General features: G+C 33.5%; 1 protein-coding gene across 1 annotated transcript; it reads right to left on the bottom strand.

The window, feature by feature from the left end:
- Positions 1-340: 340 nt before the first annotated feature.
- LOC107910649 (pentatricopeptide repeat-containing protein At4g21300) lies at positions 341-3,404 on the bottom strand. Its single transcript, XM_016838587.2, has one exon. It carries the CDS (start codon positions 3,182-3,184, stop codon positions 692-694), a length of 2,493 nt encoding a protein of 830 aa, XP_016694076.1. The 5' UTR covers positions 3,185-3,404; the 3' UTR covers positions 341-691.
- Between the last annotated feature and the right edge of the window lie 17,613 nt (positions 3,405-21,017).

Genomic DNA, 21,017 nt, shown 5'->3' with positions numbered 1-21,017 from the left:
GTGTTACATAAACAAACTACTATTACATTAATATATGATTTGTTGCAATGTAAATTTTAGTAAGTATTTAACAATAAAACAACTAATAAATTAAATTTATATGAATGATGCACAGGTAAAAAAAAAGTTGATCTATAAATTGCAATAAAAAATTATTATAATTTAATGATAATTGAGACTAAAAAATATTAAATAAATTAATTTGTTAAAAAAAGTAAATTTTGTAACAATTAATGACCAAAATTTTACATTCCAAATAAATAAACCAAGCAAAATAATGTAACATATTATTTAGCATGTTTTACATTTTGATAATCTTAATACCAAAAATAAAATAAAATTTTATTTGCTCCAACACAAATCAACTTGAACATTTATTACATACCTAGTCACAAATAGTTAAATAAATATTATATTATATTATATTATATTATATTATATTATATTGGTGCAAGCTTAACATGTTAAGTTTATAAATAATGTCCCCCCACCAAGTACAAATTCTTAATGCCAAGATGATTTAAATTACCTCACATTCATTTTGGCAAGATATGTCCTTCAAAATCGAAATCCAAAGCTATGCAAGCATATCTCAAAAACCTTACATTCCCAATGCACTGTTGAATCCCATGGTTACCGGGCTAGAATTTTATCCGTGATGTAGTTGTCTGCAAGAAGGTGGAAGTGGCAGTCATGACACTCTCTCCTTTGGGTTCATTCGAAGATAAAGCTGAGGAACATATCCTTCCCTTTTTAGCTCTAGAAGAAGAGTCTTCAACAATGAATAAATATGCTTGGACTGTGGATGACTTCCATCTGCAGCAACAAACATATGGGTCGTGTTGTTGACCTCTATCCAACTGTACCCAGGTACTTTTTGAACTCCTCTTTCCTTCATCAAACTCCGCACCTTAAGCACACTCCTCCAGTGTCCAGCATCAGCAAGTAAATTCGACAGCAGTACATAGTAACCAGAATTTTGAGGGTCCAAATAAAAAAGATGTCTTGAAGCCACTTCAGCAAGCTCAACATTTCCTTGGTTTCGACAGGCTCCAAGCAATGTACCCCAAACACCAGCGTCCGGAGAAAATGGCATGCTCTGTATTGCTTTAAAAGCCTCATCCAAGCGACCAGCACGTCCAAGCAAATCTACCATACATGCATAATGTTCCATCCGAGGTGGGATTCCATATTCCTCAACCATGCTCTTGAGGTGATGAACTCCATCATTAACTTTACCAGCATGACCACAAGCAGATATTATAGCTAGAAAAGTAACATGATCAGGCTGAATTTTATTCTTCAACATTTTGTCGAACAGGGCAAGACAATCTTTAAGGTGGCCATGGTTTCCATATGCGGCAATGATACTATTCCATGAAACTTCATTTTTCAATTCCATCATGTCAAATACATGCTGAGCAAGATCCAAGTTTCCACATTTTGCATACATATCAATGAGTGCACTCTCAGCGAATAGATCAGAGAAGAGTGAACTTTTAATCATAAACCCATGGATCTCTTTCCCAAAATGCAGTGCTGGTAGATTGGCACTAGCAGAAAGAGCAGCTGATATGCTCACACAGTCATACTTGGTTCCAGTCCTCCCCATCTGACGGAAGAGATTAATGGCCTCCTCTGGTTTCCCATTTTGGGAACAGCTAGTGATCATTGAGTTCCAACAAATAGAATCTCTTTCAGTCAACCTTCTGAAAACACAATGAGCAAGATCCAGTCTTCCACACTTTGCATACATGTCTATGACAGCACTTCCCACATGACATCTATCAGCAAGCCCATTTTTTATGACGCTAGCATGCAATTCCTTCCCCATTTGTATTGCAGCTAAATCTGTACAAGCAGGTAGAACACTTGCCAGTGTTACAGCATTCGGCCTAATTTTCTCTTTAAGTAGCCACCTGAAAATCTCTAAAGCATCATTACTCAACCCATTAAGCACGTACCCTGAAATCATAGCTGTGCACATGACAATATCAAACTTGGTGCTTTGGTTATAAATGTTCCGTGCCGTGTCCACAGCCCTACATTTCAAGTATACATCAAGAAGTGCACTTTTTAAGAAAACATCCAACGGGATTCCATGCCTTAATATATAACCATGAATTTCTCTACCTTTTCTTAAACTTCCCAACCCGGTAACAGCTGGAAGAAAACTTGAGAGGGTGATTGAATCAGGTTTTACACCAGAAGATATCATCTCACTAAACAAACATAAAGCATCTTCCATAAAACCATTTTGAACATAGCCCGAAATCATTCCATTCCAAGACACTAAATCAGCCTGAGGTATCATATCAAACAATTTACGACCATCGGACAACCAACCACATTTTGAATACATGGACAGAAGCGTGTTTGCCACCACAGAATTCGAGTCCAAGCCGCAGCTAACAACGAGGCCATGAAGCTGAGTACCAAAATTCACCATTCCATCCGAACCACAAACAGACAAAATAGCAGCAAATGTCACCTCATTTGGCTTTGTGTCGCCTTTCCTCATTTCCTCAAAAATCTCTATAGCTTTATCTAATTCCGCCAATTTAACATACCCATTAAGCATCACATTCCACAAAACACAATCCCTCACTGGCAATTTATCAAACAAATTACGAGCGAGACTAGTATACCCGTTCTCTACATACAAGTTGATCAAAGAACTGCCGACAAAAACATTAACTTCAAAACCCATTAACATAATTAACTCATGAATCAAGGTACCACATCTTACATTATTTAAAGCACTACAAGCCTTGACTACAGAAGGGAAAGTAAAATTATCAGGAGAAACCCCACAACCCAGCAACTTAAAATAAAACATTAAGGCAAAATGAAAGCTACCCATTTTAACTAATCCTCTAATCATCAAATTCCAACGCTTTATACACCCTAAATCCATCCGATAAAATAGGTTCTTGGCATCTGTAAAGCTACCAACACGAAGATACATAGCCAAAAGGAGAGGATTGGCAGTAGTGATTCCATTGAGGATGAGCTGGGCGTGAACCTGTTTGCCTTGATGAAGATTTAAAGCAATAGAAGAAGATTGCAAGAATGGGGGAAGTTGGAATGCTGGAATGTGATGGGAGTTGGTATGAAAACATTTGAGAGGTGTAATAATGAGTCGACACAGTTTACAGACTAAAGAGAGGTTTTTCAGGTACATTTCTCCGGTAGTAACACTGCATATTGGTCAAACTCTATAATGCTTGGACTTGAATTCAAGCTTGCATGATGAAATTTGAAGATACTCAAAGAGGAGAGGAAAGGAGTGGAGGGAAATCATGCATTTGGTTTTCAGTTAAATAACACCATTCCGATTTCAAATAAATAAATTATTAAATTTTTATAAAAATTATACTAGCAAAAAAGTTATTAAAAAATCAAAAAATTTGCTTCAATAATTTAACTGATCTTTTAACTTAGTACCATCAATTTATTGGTTAACTAATTCTTTTTCTCGCTCTGGATTATTGTATCCGTCAATTTTAAATTTATTCGGTTTAACCCGCTAGTTAAATCTAATTTCAACAATCTTATTTTATATGAATATTATTTTTGTTACATCTCCACAACAAATCTAATCTAATATATCTCTATACTATTTATTAATTATTTTACTAAGTTAGTGTTACCTTCAACAGAGTCACTAGCTCGATTAGGAAAATGATAGAAATGTTATTTTCTAACTAAAACAACTTATACTATTCGAGAGTATTTTAGTCTTTTTATTTTAACAAAAATTAATAAAAATACATATGATGGAATTTAAATCCATGCTAATTAGATTAATAAACCCTTAAATTTACCACTCAACTGAGGCCTCATTTTGATATATTTCATACATGTTTATTTTAATATGTACAATTTATTATCTTCATCAGTTGTATATATTAATAATGTTGTCACAAGTCAACTCGACACTAACTCGCAATTGATGACATCATAATAAATAATTGTAGTGCATTTAGTATTATTAATCTAATGTATTGTTTTAATTTCAGGTGTTCTTGTGATTAATTAGTTGTAAACCATAGTTTTATTGTTTGTTGTATGTTATTTTTATAAACATTTATATATTTTAAATTCGTGGTTTTCACGTGCATACGTGTAACAGCCCAATTTTCAGTGGTGTCGGAAGCAGTGGTTTCAAAACTTCAATTTTAATGTTCCAGTTCATAAATATTATTATTTAATATTTACGAGGTTAATATTAAGTCTATTAAAGTTTGGTCCCTTAATTTTTCCAAATTGATAGTTAATTAAAGTATAAGGATTAAATTGTAAAAATTATAAAAATTAATTGCTATGAATTTTTAATTAACAAAAGAACCAATTAAGCAATTGGACCATTAATATATGGCCAATCGGTGGAGATGTTAGTTGGAATCCACCAAAATTGTTAATTACACGTAACTTTAACTTAATTAAGATTTGATTAATTAATTATGTTTGATTAAAGGTTAAATAAGTATATAAAAATATTAAAAGAAAAATGAAGCATTTTGTGTTCATCTTCTTCTCATTCACGAAGTAAAAAGAAATGTTAAGGTTTGAGAGCTTCAAACTTTCGGCTTCAATTTGATATGTCTAATTTCATCCTTTTCTAGTAATTTTTATATTTTTGAGGTCGTGGAAACTTGATTTAGATAGTTTATGTACCAACTTGTAAAACTATTAAAGTTTCTAAAAGTTGTCATTGATGAATACTTGAAGAAATCGATACTAAATTGTTAAATTTTAAGCTTAGAAGTGAAAAATGATTAGTTTGTAAAGTTTAATTGCTAGTTTTTGAACTAGGGACTAAAGTGTATAAATTTTGAAATTGTTATAAAATTGTTATAATTATTGATAGTAGAGAGTTCTACAAGAATGTAATTGAGATCAGTTTTAAGATCGAAGCTCAAATTTGAAAGATATTGTAATTTCAATTTTAAGGACTAAATTGAATAAAGTACAAAAATTTAGGGGTATTTAAAAAATGAAATTTAATTGATCCATGCGTAAAATAGAATATTATAAAATACTTGGATAAGATATGACCCGTTTGAACCTTGTGAGAGCTTAAGATACAAATGGCATGTCATTAGGGGTTATTACAGTCTCGAGTGCTGGTCTTGGATCTCCTACCGGTGGCTAAGGTCTTGCATTTGTTGTGGACTCTTCACAACTCATGTGAGCAGTATCGTGTAGCCTAGCATCCTGACCCATAGCTCGTGCAAGTAGGCCCATTTCACAGCTTGTGTAAGCATTTACAGTTACAAATCATATGAGCATTTACAGTTATAGCTCGTGTGAGCATTTTCCCATGTATCCAATGTTATATCACTGTGGTTCATCGGGTATTAAGTGATATACAAATGAGTTATATGAAATGGCTATATGTAATTTGATTTATGAAAAGGACATTTCTGAAATGGTTATATGGTATCAAACATTGAATGGAATGAGTCACATATGATCGACATAAGATGGATGATTAAATTACAATTGTTATTTATGAACATTATATGATATGATATGGTTTTATGTTCTTATATAAATGTTAACTCACTAACTTGTGAGATTTGTGATGTGTATAGGAATTGAATAAACTTGTGAACTTGTTAATGAAATTATGCATGAATTGTATAAATTGAGCCTATTTGGTAAGTTTACGTTTATGATTTATATGAGCTTACTAAGCACTAGTTGCTTATGTTAGTTGTTTTATTTCCCTGTAGATCATCGAAGATCTCGATCAATTGGAAGTTCAAGTTGGAGAACACACACTATTCACTCTTCAACTCGGTAGAAGTTTTGGTCATTTTGATGTTGGGTTGTAAATGGCATGTACTAGAAGCTTTAAAGTTTTTTTTGATATAATGATGTTGTTAAAACTTGTTTTAAGCATACTTGTGTATATATTTTTTGTTTTGGTTTGTATATGCCCATATATAAGTGCCTTTAGTTATGTGGTTTATGCTTCTTGGAAATGGTTGAAATATTGTAAAATTTTATGTGAAGGGAATGGATGAAATGGTATGTTTGGCATGTGTATAAGGTAAGGACTTGTGATATTTGAATTTGATTTTAGTTTGGTGTATGGAATGTAATGCCAATGAGGTCATATTGGTTAGGCACTTATGTTGAATGTTTTGGTATGTTTTGAACATGTTTGAATGTGTTTTGTAGCTATGAATATGCTTGATATTGGTTTGGCTTGGTACCTAACAAATGAGTGGTGAATCCCCTTGTTTTAAAAGTCATTTTAGGTGCAAATGGCCTAGGACACGAGCTGTCACATGGCCGTGTGCCACACAGAGTCACACCACACGACCATGTGGCTTATTTAATTGTGGTGCAGGATTATCCCACACAACCACATGTTGTTACACAGTCGTGTGACCCTATTTTGAATTGTACACGGCCTAGCGACACGACCATGCAACCCTATTTTTGAATTGTACATTATTTGGACACAGCCATGTCCCTGAGCCACACTGCCTGAGCTATGTCACACAGTCCGGTCATACAACTGTGTGACCCCTATTTTCAATATTTTTCTATTTTTTCTGTTTTGTTTCAAATTAGTCCCTAATTGTTTCCAAATTTACTTTTAGGTTCTCTAACCTCGATATAAGGCATGTATTCATATATATGCTACAAATGATGCTTAATTTTGAATAATTGACTTTTAAATTAATAGTTGAATGGTTTTATGTTTTCATTTGATTTGTTAAGTACCATAATCTTTGTAACCTTAATTCGGTGACGGAGACGGGTTAGGGGTGTTACATTTTCATCAATACTATATCTCTCTATGGATCAATAATGTTTTAAAAAGCTAGCTATTCCAAGTGTTCAAAGGGATTCTCAACACCATTATCCAAGTAGGCAAGAAATTCATATAGTTCAAATGTGATCATGGTTCCACCTTTTTAAACTAGCTTGATATCTAATCTCATCCCCACTTAAGAAACATTTCTTTCATTCCATTTTGCTTGAAACTCAAGAAAAAATTTCTTACTCAAGATTTTTCCTATATTTATGCTTTCCAATTTCTCCTCTTTAAATTATCTCTCAAGTAGCTAATTAAAAAAATCTTTTAGTGGCAATCAATTAGTTTATGTAAATTTATGAATAGCTCCATCAACAAAATTAGCAATCAATTTCTTTAATTCTAATAATAAATTATCTTTAATGTGCCTATCACATTCTATGGATGTAGATTTTCTAGTGTTCTCTCTATTTGCTTAGCTTTTAAGACCTTGATCTATACATATCAAAAGATCCATTTGATTTAAAATTGGAAAAGAAACCCTTGAAAATCTATCTCAAACTATTTTGATGATCCAGTTGCTTGCATTATGGAATTATTTAAGAACTGACATATGTTTTCTTTGTTTCCGTCATACCATATTGTTGGAGTTTGCCCAAAGACCAATCATATGATGATTGTAATAACATATATTTACCTAGTTTATTAATAAAGGCATTGTGATTACCATTTTCAGTATTTATTTGAGTTTAAATAAACTATATAAAGATAATGTGTAAGTATCCGATTTTTAGTGTTGTCTAGAAATGCGGTTTCAGAACCTCGTTTTCATAAATCGAGTCCGTAAGGATAAAATAAAAAGATTAATAAAACTATCATGAAAATATATTGAAGATCGATTAAGTAATTTAACCGAGAAAATAGTTAATTAAAATTTAGGAACTAAATTATAAAAATCCAATTGCTATCAAGTTTTAATTTAGAAAATGCTTAATAATTTAGTTGGCAATTATTCAAAGGTTTTAAATGATTATTAAATAATTTTTCTTCATATTAATATTTGGTAATGATGAGATAACCACTAAATGGTCAAAACTATGATTAATAAATAAATGTAAAAAAGTTAATAAATATAATTAATTAGCTTAAGTAAATACTAATTAATATATATAGTTAAGTAAGTGGGATGAAAGATGGAAAACATCCATATTCTTCCATAGTTCATCCAAAAAGAAAGAATTTGAAGCTTTATTATTCGGTCAACCAAAATTACAAGGTAACCAAGCCTTTTTTTCTTGTAATTTTTATATATTTATGATCATGAGAGCTTGATTTAGCTAGCTCATATATCAATTTGTTCAATTGTAAATTTTTTAGCAATTTTCCATTATTGATAAGTTGATGAATTAGACTTGAATTTGATAGTTAATAAGCTAAGTTCATGATAAGGACTAAATTGTAAATTTAATTAAGATTATTAGATAACTTTGTAACATTAGGGACTAAATTGAATCAATTGAAAACCTATCATGATATTATATTATGAATAGGAAGTATAGGGTCTCTAATAAAAGAATGTGAAATTTGATTTCGGTCCGATGTTAGATATCGACAAATATGCATATCCTAAGTATAGACACTAAATTGAATAAAATGCAAAATATGAGTAGTTATGTGTTTGAATGTGAATTGGGTGTAAACTGATATTATGCTTATTATTTAATTATCAAATGTAGATAAAGATGACATCGAGCGGTTGAGAGGAAAGGGAAAGGCAAGAGTCATTGACAAGTAACGATGATTTCAATTTGTACTTTTATGATTCAAGATCGTTTCATTTATATACATAATATACATGATTGTTGCATATTGGTTATTGAGGTAAGTTTATTACTTGTCCTATGAATTGAATATAGTAGAGACAAGCATGTTATAACTTGTTAAATGATTCCTAATATGGTTGATGATGGAAATTGATATGAAATTATGATTTGAATATGAATTGAGATGAAATATTATATTGCGTACCTTATTAATTGTTCGGGCAGAGTCAGATATAGTTGGCATGTCATAGGATTAGATTGTGTACGGGTTTATGCACTTCGTGTTCCAGTATATTTGCTTTGGTTCGTCCAATGATATAATGTCTGTACTAGTATATTTGCTTTGGTTTGTCCAATGATGCACTGTGTGTGCCAGTATATTTTCTTCTATTTATCCCATAATGCACTAAGGTGCCAATTGGTGTGTTGGTTGGATGATATGTGTACCCATATAGAGTCTAAGTTTGGTTAATAAGGGTTATAAAGTATGAACTTGATACATGATAATGAATTGAAATTATATTATGAAATGGTATTATATGTGAATATGATTTCGATTTCATGTAAAAAAACCTTGCGAACCAGTTTATACAAGCATGGAGTGTCACACCCAGCTTTCTTTAAACCCAAAAATTAGGAACAATTTTGGGATCTAATTGAATAAAACTGTAAGCTGGCGGTCTCTACTAAAAAAATAGGAAAGGTTAGAAATTAATGGAGCATGGTTGAAATTTAAGTCTAGTTTGACTAGATTAAAACTAGCTGGTTCGTTAGTGGAAGACAAAATGATTTTCAATGGATGGTCTCTAAATGGTTGAAGACCGAGGGTGACAGGCGATATAAAGGCTAAGAAGTGAATCTTCAGGTGGATTCCTCTCAATTCTATTTTGTTCTTTTCTCTTATTCATCTTCCATGGTTTCTCTGAGGAAACGATGGTTATGGAAAGCTCTGCATGGAGCGATAATCTTGAGGAATTAGTCAGAAAAGTAGAAAATCTGGGGAGCCGGTAAGGTTTTAAGTCATTCAGTCTAACGCCCTCCACTCGACCCGATCGACCGGATCCGAGTATTGGGTGTTGCTCCCTAAAAAAATGTAACCTAAACCCTTATATTCACCTATGTACTAGATGAGTAATGACTTAATAAAATATTATACTATCATTTACTAAATTACCTCGTATTTTTTTATCAGTATAACTTCTTGTACAGTGTAAAAAATCATATTAACAATTTGAACAATACAATTATTGTTTCACCTTATTTCTATCATTATATAAAGTATTTCATTTTTTGCGCAGACTTGAACTTGGCTATAAGGCTTCTTGTATAAACTCGTATGTTATCAATACTTTTAACTAGTCATATGACTTTCTTAGTTCTTCCTTTGGTATGGACAGTAACTCTGCCACAATTCTTCTCTTATTTGTATGGATATTAGCAAAGGTCGTTGCTCTTCTGGCATAGCCTTGGCATCGTCTCTCGTCTCCCATCTTTCTAACAGGTCCTACAATCAAAGGCATCCATAATAAGTTCATAAGAACTTAGTGAGGCATTATCATACATTGATTCATCATATCATATTAAATATAATATAACAATTTACTCTATGGAACCAAACAAGTACTCATCAACTCAGCAAGAACATGTATTAATCTCTACATACCTTGTATTCTTTAATATTCTATAAACAATATTACCTCTATCAGTATCACTCAACTTACTTGTGGTCTTGAACTCACGACATACTTTCATTCTGTGGCAAGGTAGACTTGGTATGCTCCTCAGCTTGAAGTGTTCCTCACTAATATTTCATTATCACAAGCTCGATAACTACACTTTTATTCAGAGTTCACCAATTCGGTGTTGCCTTTGATTTGTTGTCTCGAGGTCATTTCATAGACTGTGCCACCAAGGCGTATTCTTGACTTAAGATATCTTCTCTCCTTCTCGAAAGCTTTAGACACTTGCTTGATCAATAGATAACGACGAAAGTGTGTAGATACATATAATAGACTTCACCACGAAGGTGTTTCCAACAGAATCGGCCATGAAGGCTCTTCTCATAAAAAATCAGAGACGAGGACTCTCATATAATAGAATCAACCACAAAGGCATCGACTTTAACATAATTTTCCATGAAAGCGCATTCACTGAGTCGGCCACTAAGGCTTTATATAACAGATATCGCCATAAAGGCTCACGTATAACAGAGAACAACCATAAAGTCTTCCACATATAACATATTCTATCACAATGGCTCACATATAATAGAGAACTACCACAAAGGCTTTCACATTTGGGTAAATGACATTTTCGGTGATAAGGATTTGCCTAAACTCAATGTCTTGAGGTTTGTCCCTCATCGCCTGGTACTCGCCCAACCATCTTTTATCTTTTTTCCCACATGATGCCATAGTCTCAAACTAGGTCTTACACTATGTAGTCTTCTTTCCCTATATGATGCCATGGCCATAATGACTAGGTCTTACACTATATGATCTTCACTTTCCTATATGATGCCATAGTCCCAGATTAGGTCTTACACTATATGGTCTTCTTCCCATGGCCATGGACTTCCATATCAGAATTTATGTTTACTGTCTGACGAACACATACGCAAGCAGACTCGACATGCAAACTTACGCACCTTATTCAACTTATCCATGCAAACTCCTCATGTAGAGACTTACTTATGCACAGACTCCATCATGAGTTCAAGTGTATTTATGCATGTACATACTTACTTCTTGCGAACAGAAACATACTTTCAAGTGCATTCTTTACACTTATACTTTTTTTTGTGGAGCAGAAACATATCATCAGGCTCACACCTTCCTTACACATTTATCGTGCACACATTTCTCTTTCTTAACAGAGGCACATAACATCATGCAAGCATCACATGCAAGTTCATCAAGCTTTAATTATCACAGAACTAACACACTACATTTGCATGCCTTTTCTTTCTTATTTCACAAAAAAATCGTCAACAAAGAGGATCAACATATAAACATACAAACATACACAAAAAGATCAATTAGAGATTCACGAGGTACTCACATGACTCTCACGAAATCCTCACATAATTCTCACCTTTCGCGGCTTTAACCATCAGATTTGGCTTCTATCGAGTAGACCAACAGCCCTAAATGTTAAACCATAAAAATATCATCAAGATCTAATAATATAACTCATTTATCCTTTTACCTCAAACACTAAAATCACCTAGAAAATCTCTACCAAGATTGATTTACCAAGTTAAACAAAATTGCTCTCTAGTAGCTTAGCATGCAAGGTTGGGAGACTTACCTACCAAGGGGCATCCCAAATCTAATCCTCTCATTCCCAGCTCATCCTAAAGGATGAGAGATTTTTCTGCTCAGCTCACCCATGTATAGGTAGAGAATACTTCTTGAGGAAGTAATGGATAGTTCCTCTTCACTCACCCGTTCAATTAGATATTTTCATTTTCTCTAGTGGATGTTTGACATGTGTATTGATCTATGTGATCACTAGTTAAATGCATGACAGCTGTAAAACAACATATACATGAATATAGACGCGTACATAACTTATGCATGGGTCGTAGCCCATCCTTCATTAGGGTGTAGCTGATAGCTCGACTGATCACGCGTTGGCGCATCATGCCTTCTTGGTGGGAACTCTATTACTTGAGTCCACTATGTGGTTTACTGGGCATCCTTTCCTAACGGCGTCTCACATTAGATTTTTCATAGACTACATGCCCACATAAACGTCAAAATTCTTATTGGGGTGGACAACATTTTATTTACTTATGGACTCCAAAACTCACCATACGTCAGGCCTTATGCTTAACCTAGAGGAGCTTTCCTATCTCTCTTTGGTTTTGCTCTCCCGAGGAAAGATATATAAGATATATTTCTTGTCTTATACATTTTGACTTGTCCCTAGACTTTATTGGGACTCAAAAAACATCACATTAGTCATTTGGTGGTCTTATCCAAATCATACAAATTTGAAGGAAACTAATAAAGTGTTTTTCATTGGTTCTCAACTATCTTAGTTCACATTCAATTGAACTTTAAATATTGTTTCCCTATAACTTAACTACTTCAAAGCCATCTTTAGGGGTGTTCTTCATTTCTGACATATGCTTCTCGTCACAATGTTAATTTACCTATAACAGACTCTGTTCATCCTATGCACACCAACAGAGGCTTCTAGGGGTGAACCTTTCTTTAACGGATTACTTATTGTTCACTTTGTGCTAACTCAGTGCTCGCCAAATCCAAAGGCATCACGGGCGCACCCAAATGGTTCTTATCTTTGGACTAGTGTTAACACTACTCACTTCTAGACTCATCTTATCTGACCCATTTTCTAAATAGTATTTGAATATTAAGATTCTGTTGGGGGATGTTACATTTGGTGTACATAAGACTTAGAAAAAAAGTTAATTTTAAGGATTTTGCATGTTTCTGGAAAATTGAGTTTTCAACTGAGAATGATGAATCTAACTCATGGTTTTGGGTTGCCATGCTTAGTTATCAAAGGAATGGAAGCTCTGGTGTTTGGAAAAGCTAAGTGAAGGAGGAGACAAAGAAGTGTCAGGTGAGTTCTTACACCTCAACCCTGGAAAGGCTAAGTACATGTACGATCATATAGACGTATGGGTATTCACTATTTTAGTTCAGAATGCATGAATTAACTATGATCCCATGATATTTCATCTGTAAAAAGCATGTATGACATGTTTATGATAGTGGAACATGTAACGGAATCATCGTTGATTTAGACAAAGTTAGGATTAGGAACAAGGTGTGCTTTTGTTAGATACCGCCATACAGTGTTTCTAAATGTACCCATGACGTGTGAAGCTCCAAGTCTTACAGAATGGACACTACGGTGTTCGAGCATCAAGGTATAGGATGGTGAATAAAGGAATAGGGAAAAAGGAAAATTTGGAATTTTGTTACGATTTTGCCATCCGAGATTGCTGGGAACAAATAATGATAAGCGAAGCTCCGAGCCTTGCGCTGAGGGGGGACACTTCGATGTTCGAGCATCAAGGTTGATATTAGATATGATGATATTAATAGTTAATAGGTTCCATTTATCAACACCATGAAGGCATAGGCTCTATGAGGTGACACTGCAACGATGGTAAGGTCCTTCGGGGCGACACCTCATAGAGTTTTAAGGTGTAAGACCATGGCTCAAATATGGTAACCAATGGAGTTCGTCGGGACAATAAACATGGAGATTACAAGGTGTAATACCATGGCACGCCTAAGGAGACCAATAGAGTCCACTGGGACAGTAAACATGAGGACAACAAGGTGTAAGTGTAACACCTCATGCCCCGTTTGCCGACTCTAGGTATTAAGCGTCACAAATGGACCTGCATTTAATTTGGCTAAATTAGTTGTTGTAAACAGTCAAGAATAAATTATCTCATATTGAAACTAAACTAAAAAAACTAATTACCTTTGCAACTAAGGCCTTAATCCACTAAATAATTAATTATTGAAATCATTTTCATCTTTTATCAGACTATTTATTTACAAAGAATTTCCTAAAAAAATTTTAATGACTATTTGTTCCTAAGTTTTGCTTCAAAATATACCATCTAGCATCGTTGTCACTAGTATTGTGGCGAAGCCTCCAACAGTACCCACTTCCTATGTGCATGACTATAAGCTTCCTGTGATCCTTGGTCTTAATCCATCTGGCTTGGTCCCTCCTAGACGTCCTCAATCATCCTCACAAGTCCTGCGAACATTAGTGTACTGTTGTAAGCTCAAACGAACTTAGTGAGTTCTTTTGCAGCAATATAATTAAACCCTATCCTACTAGGGTAAACAATGTAAAGTAAACTAACATAAATAAAATAGCCTATGCTTGCTCATGGCAAGTTTTGTAACACCCTAAACCTATATCCGTCGCTGAATTAGGGTTATGAGGTATTACCGAATAAGACATAGTTTATCACGATCATTTATTAAAATTCATGCACGAAATTATAATGACTTCTTTACAATAGTTATCAAATTCAAACAACAACCATTTACTCATTCATATATGTGAAATTCATATATATATATAAAGCACATAACTAATTAATTCAAATAGGCCTTATTAATCATATCACAAATACGAACCATGTTATATACCTATGCAATTTCACATAACAAGTTAAAACTAATTATATTATATCATTTATTAGTTAACCAAATATGATTCATTAGCAAACATTAACAAATGGTTAAATATAATCTTTATACATTACCAAATATCAAAATTTCATGCTTATCAAAATGAACCAAATACTATAGCTGAATAATTTATCTCACTTAATGATCAAAGAAAATTTTCATCATTTACAAAACAACTTACAAGGCAATTTACACATCAAAACATAAGTCATTAACAAGCATTTACACTAGATAATCATAGGAAACATGTCCTATTTTGAACAGCTTTGATTTGCAACATTCATACATCATTAATTCACAAATATTTGGACAGCTGTAAAAATGGACAGCATTTAAGCACTAATTTGGACAGCATTAATAACATTCGAACAACATAGATTTGAACCAAAAAGGACAGCATTTAAGCACTAATTTGTACAACATTATAACATGTAAAAATAGCCATATTTGGATATCATTGTAATATGTAAAACAACCACACTTTAATACCTTTGAAACACATTTATAGCACAATTGAGTAGCCTTATTCAGTCACCATTAAGACAATTATAAACAAGCATTTGAACACATTCAAGCATAACTTAATAACCATATCCGAACATTAAGAAGAAAAATCTGCAAACATATTTGGACATCCTTATTATCACACAAGATATACCATATAACATACTTCCAAAATGAACTAATTACATGGCCTAATAAACATAAACATTTACATCATTATCAAGCCATTTTCGCATGGCTACATATATACCAATCAAAATGAATCATATCAAAACTAGCTTATACATGCCATAAGTCGAGAGTACATACTTATAAGGTATTGAAATAACGATCGATAGTGTGACGATGTTTCTGGACAATCCCCGAACTCGAACTAGCTTTCAAAATCTATATAACAATGAAACACAAAGTAAGCTTTGAAAGCTTAGTAAGTCATAAGCAATTAATTCATTGCAAGAACATAAATAATGCAATTTGAATAGAACTAAATTTAGCTAATCTCATACACATATAAAGTCCTTCATCTCAAATCATCCAAATTACCATATTAAGTAACTTCACTAACCTTATTTTTCAATAAACATGTAAAACTCGTACGTACCTGACTCATTTAGCTCAAATTCACATTCAGACTCGTATCGACATTACCTGTTGAACCATTCAGAATCGTTAAGGATACTCGAAAACACATATATCACATACAATGCCATATCCCAAATATGGTCTTACATGTTATCACATATCGATGCCACTGTCCCAAACAGGGTCTTACACGTAATCTCATATCAATGCCAATGTTCTAGACATGGTCTTACAGGAATTCATACCTCGAAAATCCTAATGTCAAGACATACGTATCTTATACTATTCCTATGGCTCGTATGGGGCTTTCGAACATCATAATTCCATCAATTCAATCTCGAAACAGGTAATCCCATGCTCAAATAAATTCGACAATACATATATATCAATAAATACAATTCAATTCAGCTACATATAATATTTATACATACATTTAAATTTAAAAACATTTAATTACTTATGAACTTACCTCGTTCGGAAACGAACGGATTAGAACGACTATTCGATAACTTTCGACTTTCCCCGATCTAACTCCTATTTCTTTCTTTCTTGATCTAAATCAATTCAAATTTAATTTATTTAAAGACATATTCATTCAATTTCATCCAAAAACACATAAATGGGCATTTTTCACTTTAGCCCTTAACATTTCACATTTTTACAATTTAGTCCCTATTTCACAAAATCACAAATTAAACAAAATTTCAATACACCCATGCTTAGCCGAATTTATTATACGTCCCTAGCAGCCCAAAACTTGCATTTATTTCACATTTCAACCACTCAATTTACTCATTTCTCAATTTAATCTCTATTTGAAATTTTTATCAAAATCACTAAATAAAACATGATAATCTAACATCAAATATTCATATTTCACCATTAAACATCAAAGAACACATAAGTTCATCAATGGCAACTATCAAAATCTTTAACAATTTTGAAATCGATGACACGGGTTACTAGTACTAGTTGTAACGACTCCAAAAACATAAAAATCATTAAAAATGGAACAAAAATACTCACCATGCACCCCAAGGATACCATGGCCGAACCTTGAAAGCTTAAATTGTGTTCTTTCCATAGAAAAATTAGCTGAAGATGGTGAAAAAAGATGATAGCCATGTTTTGTTTTATTTAATTTATCTTTATTTATTAATTTACTTTAATGCCATTAATGAAATCATTAGAAAATCATATAATGGATGACCATTTGTGTCATTATCCACTAACTATGTTCTAACCACATCATAAGGACCTCACATTTAATTAATCATATCAATTGAGCACTTTAACAAATAGTATGCAACTTTCGTATTTTACGCGATTAAGTCCTTTTATCAAATTAACTAACCAATCGGTAAAATTAAATCACGAAATTTTTACACATATTAAATAACATATTGTAAATACCAAAAATAATATTAAAATCATTTTACGACTTTGGATTTATGGTTCCAAAACCACTGTTCCGTTTTAGCTAAAATCGGGTTGTTACAAGTTTAGTTCATTATGGTGGCAAACTTTACCCAACCCTTTGAGCTACTTGGCTCCCTAGTCGACCTTCCTGTGGTCGGACTTTCCACTAAGTCATGTTCTGGACACCTCGCCACTTCAGTGAACCCAATTCTTTGTTGGACAACCGGGATGCCCCGTGGCGTAGTGAAAAAATTATTCCAACGATCCAAACCAGGAATCCATGCACGAGAAATGAATCAGGAAGAAAAGGTTTGAAAAATATACCTTTCGTACTCTGAAAAATAGGAAAGACCTACTGCTGTTTTAATCCCTTTAGCACGCTGCCGATCCAAAGCCGTAACAAAATCCTCCCAACCTTTACATAATCCACCTTGTTACGAATGAATGAACAAAAACTCTCACTGAATGTTTCAGGGAGTTTTTCTGAAAAGAAATGCGGCTGCTAGACCTAGGTTCATTTCTTTTTGTGGTTAATGTTGGTTAACACTCCTCTGCACATTAGGGTTTTTTTTTATGATTCCTTGTATTTACTATTCCAAAAAAAATGAAATCCCCTTTTTGGTGCCAGAATATATATGAAAATATCATAGTGTAATATCCTTTCCAAAAGGAAATTAATTTTCTTATGTATTTTATGTTTGACTGAAATTAATTATTATTATACTTTATTTTAATAATTTCAGTAAACATATCATAATTAATATTTTATATGAATCAAATTCATACATTTATTTTAACTATTCTCTCTATTATTTTACAACGAATTTGTACATAAATTGTGTTTATTGTTTAACTGTCAAATTATATTAATTTAATAATTAATATAATTTCTCGTGATAGTTAAATTTAATACCAACTGTGTTTAGATTCTGCTCATTTCAACCATAGGGTGTGACCCTGTAGGCTCTTGTAACATTTGTAGTAATACTAGAACACTTCTAACGTTACAAGCAATGATTGACATCTAGCAATGCATCTTTGCTACCCAAGTTACAAGAAGTCGTGGTTCAACATAACCTTTTTGTGATAAATTTTCATGTATTATATCATTTATTCCTTTATATCTCGATTGGACACAAGTCATGAAATAGCCACACTTGCAAAGTCCAATCTCATATTCCTTGATACCCGAAGTAGACTACAATAAAAAAAATAAGTGTAATATCTCATAGTAACTTATTTGAGCACGGCCATGCATTTCTAGTCTCACTTCATCAAATGGCATAAGATATTACTCCTATTATGTAGGAGGGACAAATCCTATCTTGATCAATCATATCCCACTACATAGATTGTGGCATACCCGACATCAGTCTTTATAGTATAACATATTACAGTAGACATTTGGCTGTATCAAAATATACGATTCACTATATTGGGACAATGATGATCTAAAGTCTAAGGATCGTATACATAGTTATCACTATGAGTAATGTAGTGACTATTATATAATAATCCTAGAAACATACTCATAGCGGGTCAGTCTAATATGTTATTCTCTAACATATACTCATGTATTGATTTTGAAATCCATATGTCAATGACAACACTTTGTCATCAATCAACTACATGTTAATCTTAATGCATTGTTGTTGTCCAAGCCCATAATAATACTCGACTAAGAACCTTTTAAGAATAATCATATTATTCTCAGAACATTATTATAAAATAGTTTATTTATATACACAAAAGAAATTGAAATAATAATGGCAATGTCTTATATTAATAAATGAGGTAAAACAAGTATGTTATTACAATCATCTCATAATTGGTCTTTGGGCATACTCTAACATTCTTATCTCTTATCTTTCCTTTCTTACATTTACCTCCTTACATGAGTTGTTTGTGACCTTAAACTGACTGGACTATTTGTCGGGTTCCCATCATGAACCCTTATGTTAAATTTTTAACTATCCGCCCAAGGATGCTTAGAGCATACCGTCCTTAGTAGACTTGATTGTACCACCCCTTTGGTGGACTCCCTCTCCCGTACACTCTTATTGAATGGCTTGTTAGCAATTCTTTACTGTGTCATCTTTCAGCTTAAATCGCCACTCTGGCAAACTCATAAGTTACCATCCATGCAGCTATGCAAGCCTGTCATCTTATTTTATCATTTCTTCCTTATGGAGCTAACCTCATGGCAGAGTTCTTGCACCAGACTTTCTTTCTTACAAGGGCATTCATTTCTCTCATGTTCCTTCTTTCACCTTTCTTGGTAGTTCTTAATCACGGATCCTATCTTACGATCCTTGGGTAATTTCCAATCCTTCATTCTGTAACTAGGCTTACTCTCACCAAACCTATCTTCTTTTAATTCTTGGTGGGCCTTCACCCATGTCTTATTCCTTATCACTACCATTCTTTTGGCGGATACCTTAAAGTCCACTTACTGTTACTTGCACTTTCCCTTTAACTCTTCTTCCACCTATATGGGCTCCCATACTTAGCACACTGGCCGCATACTCCTCACTTGAGGTTCTAGCGTACTTTACGCATTCATTTCATGGCAGACTCTATGGGTTGTCGCAGCCTAGCTATGGTCTTATACCCTTCTTCTTCATTCTCTCTGTCCCATCTAACTTGCCCCTATTTAGTACCCCGACAAACTTACCTCGTGTTTACTGTCCCAACAAACCTAGCTCGTGTTTACTGTCCCGATAGACTTACTCTAATCCATTTTTAATGTTTCGACAAACTATCTATTCTGCAGTTACCGTCCCAGTGGACTATCTCTATGGATTCCATGGAGTTTCTCACCCATGGTCTTACACCGATTCGCAATCTTAGCGTACCATCTTATGATGTCATGGCGTCTTTCATCCATTGTCTTACTCATCATACCTTGTTGCCATATCATCTTTCATCTCTGGTCTTACACCTCATATCATATATCAAGCCGTCATGGTGTTTTCCATCATAGTTTTAAGTCATATACCTTATATCATTTACCTTGTTTCCATGGCGTTTTTCATCCATGGTCTTAATTTTATATACCTTATACCATATACCTTGTTTCCATGATATCTTTCATCCATGGTCTTACGCCCTTATCATTTCCGTGTACCATGCTGTCATGATGTCTTTTATCCATGGTCTTACGCTACGTGCCTTATACTAGACTGCCATAGCCTCTATCATCTACGGTCTTACACTATATACCATTGTCACGATGTCGCCCCGAAGGACCAGTGGATACTACTGTCATGGTAAATACCATTTCATTATTTCATTTCCTGAATCCTCCTCCCATTACCTCCTTAACACCACCTAACCTTGAAGCTCGAACACCGTATTATTCCCTCCTCAAGGTCTGGAGCTTCACCCGAGGTTGTAACTAAAGGTTTTGTCTCTATTTCTCTTACTATCTTCATCTAATCCCTTGAAGTTTACCCAAAATCATGTAATGCATGTTCATATTATCATGCTTCATGCTTATGAAACCATGGTATACTTAAACAACGTAAACCATAATAACAAGTTCAGAGTTTGGAACTCACCTGAATCTTTATCGTTGCTATAGTTTATTCTTTCTCTTCGAGCACCAAATCTTTCATTCTCTAGACAATAGCTTACAACCAAAAATAATCATAGGTTATACTCAATATTCTTAGCCTTAACTCATTTTTCAAAAACATGCAAAACCTTTAAAAC

Source organism: Gossypium hirsutum, chromosome D02 (genome assembly GCF_007990345.1).
Source record: "Gossypium hirsutum isolate 1008001.06 chromosome D02, Gossypium_hirsutum_v2.1, whole genome shotgun sequence".
Classification (NCBI taxonomy): domain Eukaryota; kingdom Viridiplantae; phylum Streptophyta; class Magnoliopsida; order Malvales; family Malvaceae; genus Gossypium; species Gossypium hirsutum.
This window is presented reverse-complemented; position numbering and strand designations above follow the sequence as displayed.

What these genes read in the sequence shown, in the direction of transcription:
- LOC107910649 (XM_016838587.2), bottom strand. Translation starts at nt 3,184, where the DNA reads ATGTACCTGAAAAACCTCTCTTTAGTCTGTAAACTGTGTCGACTCATT.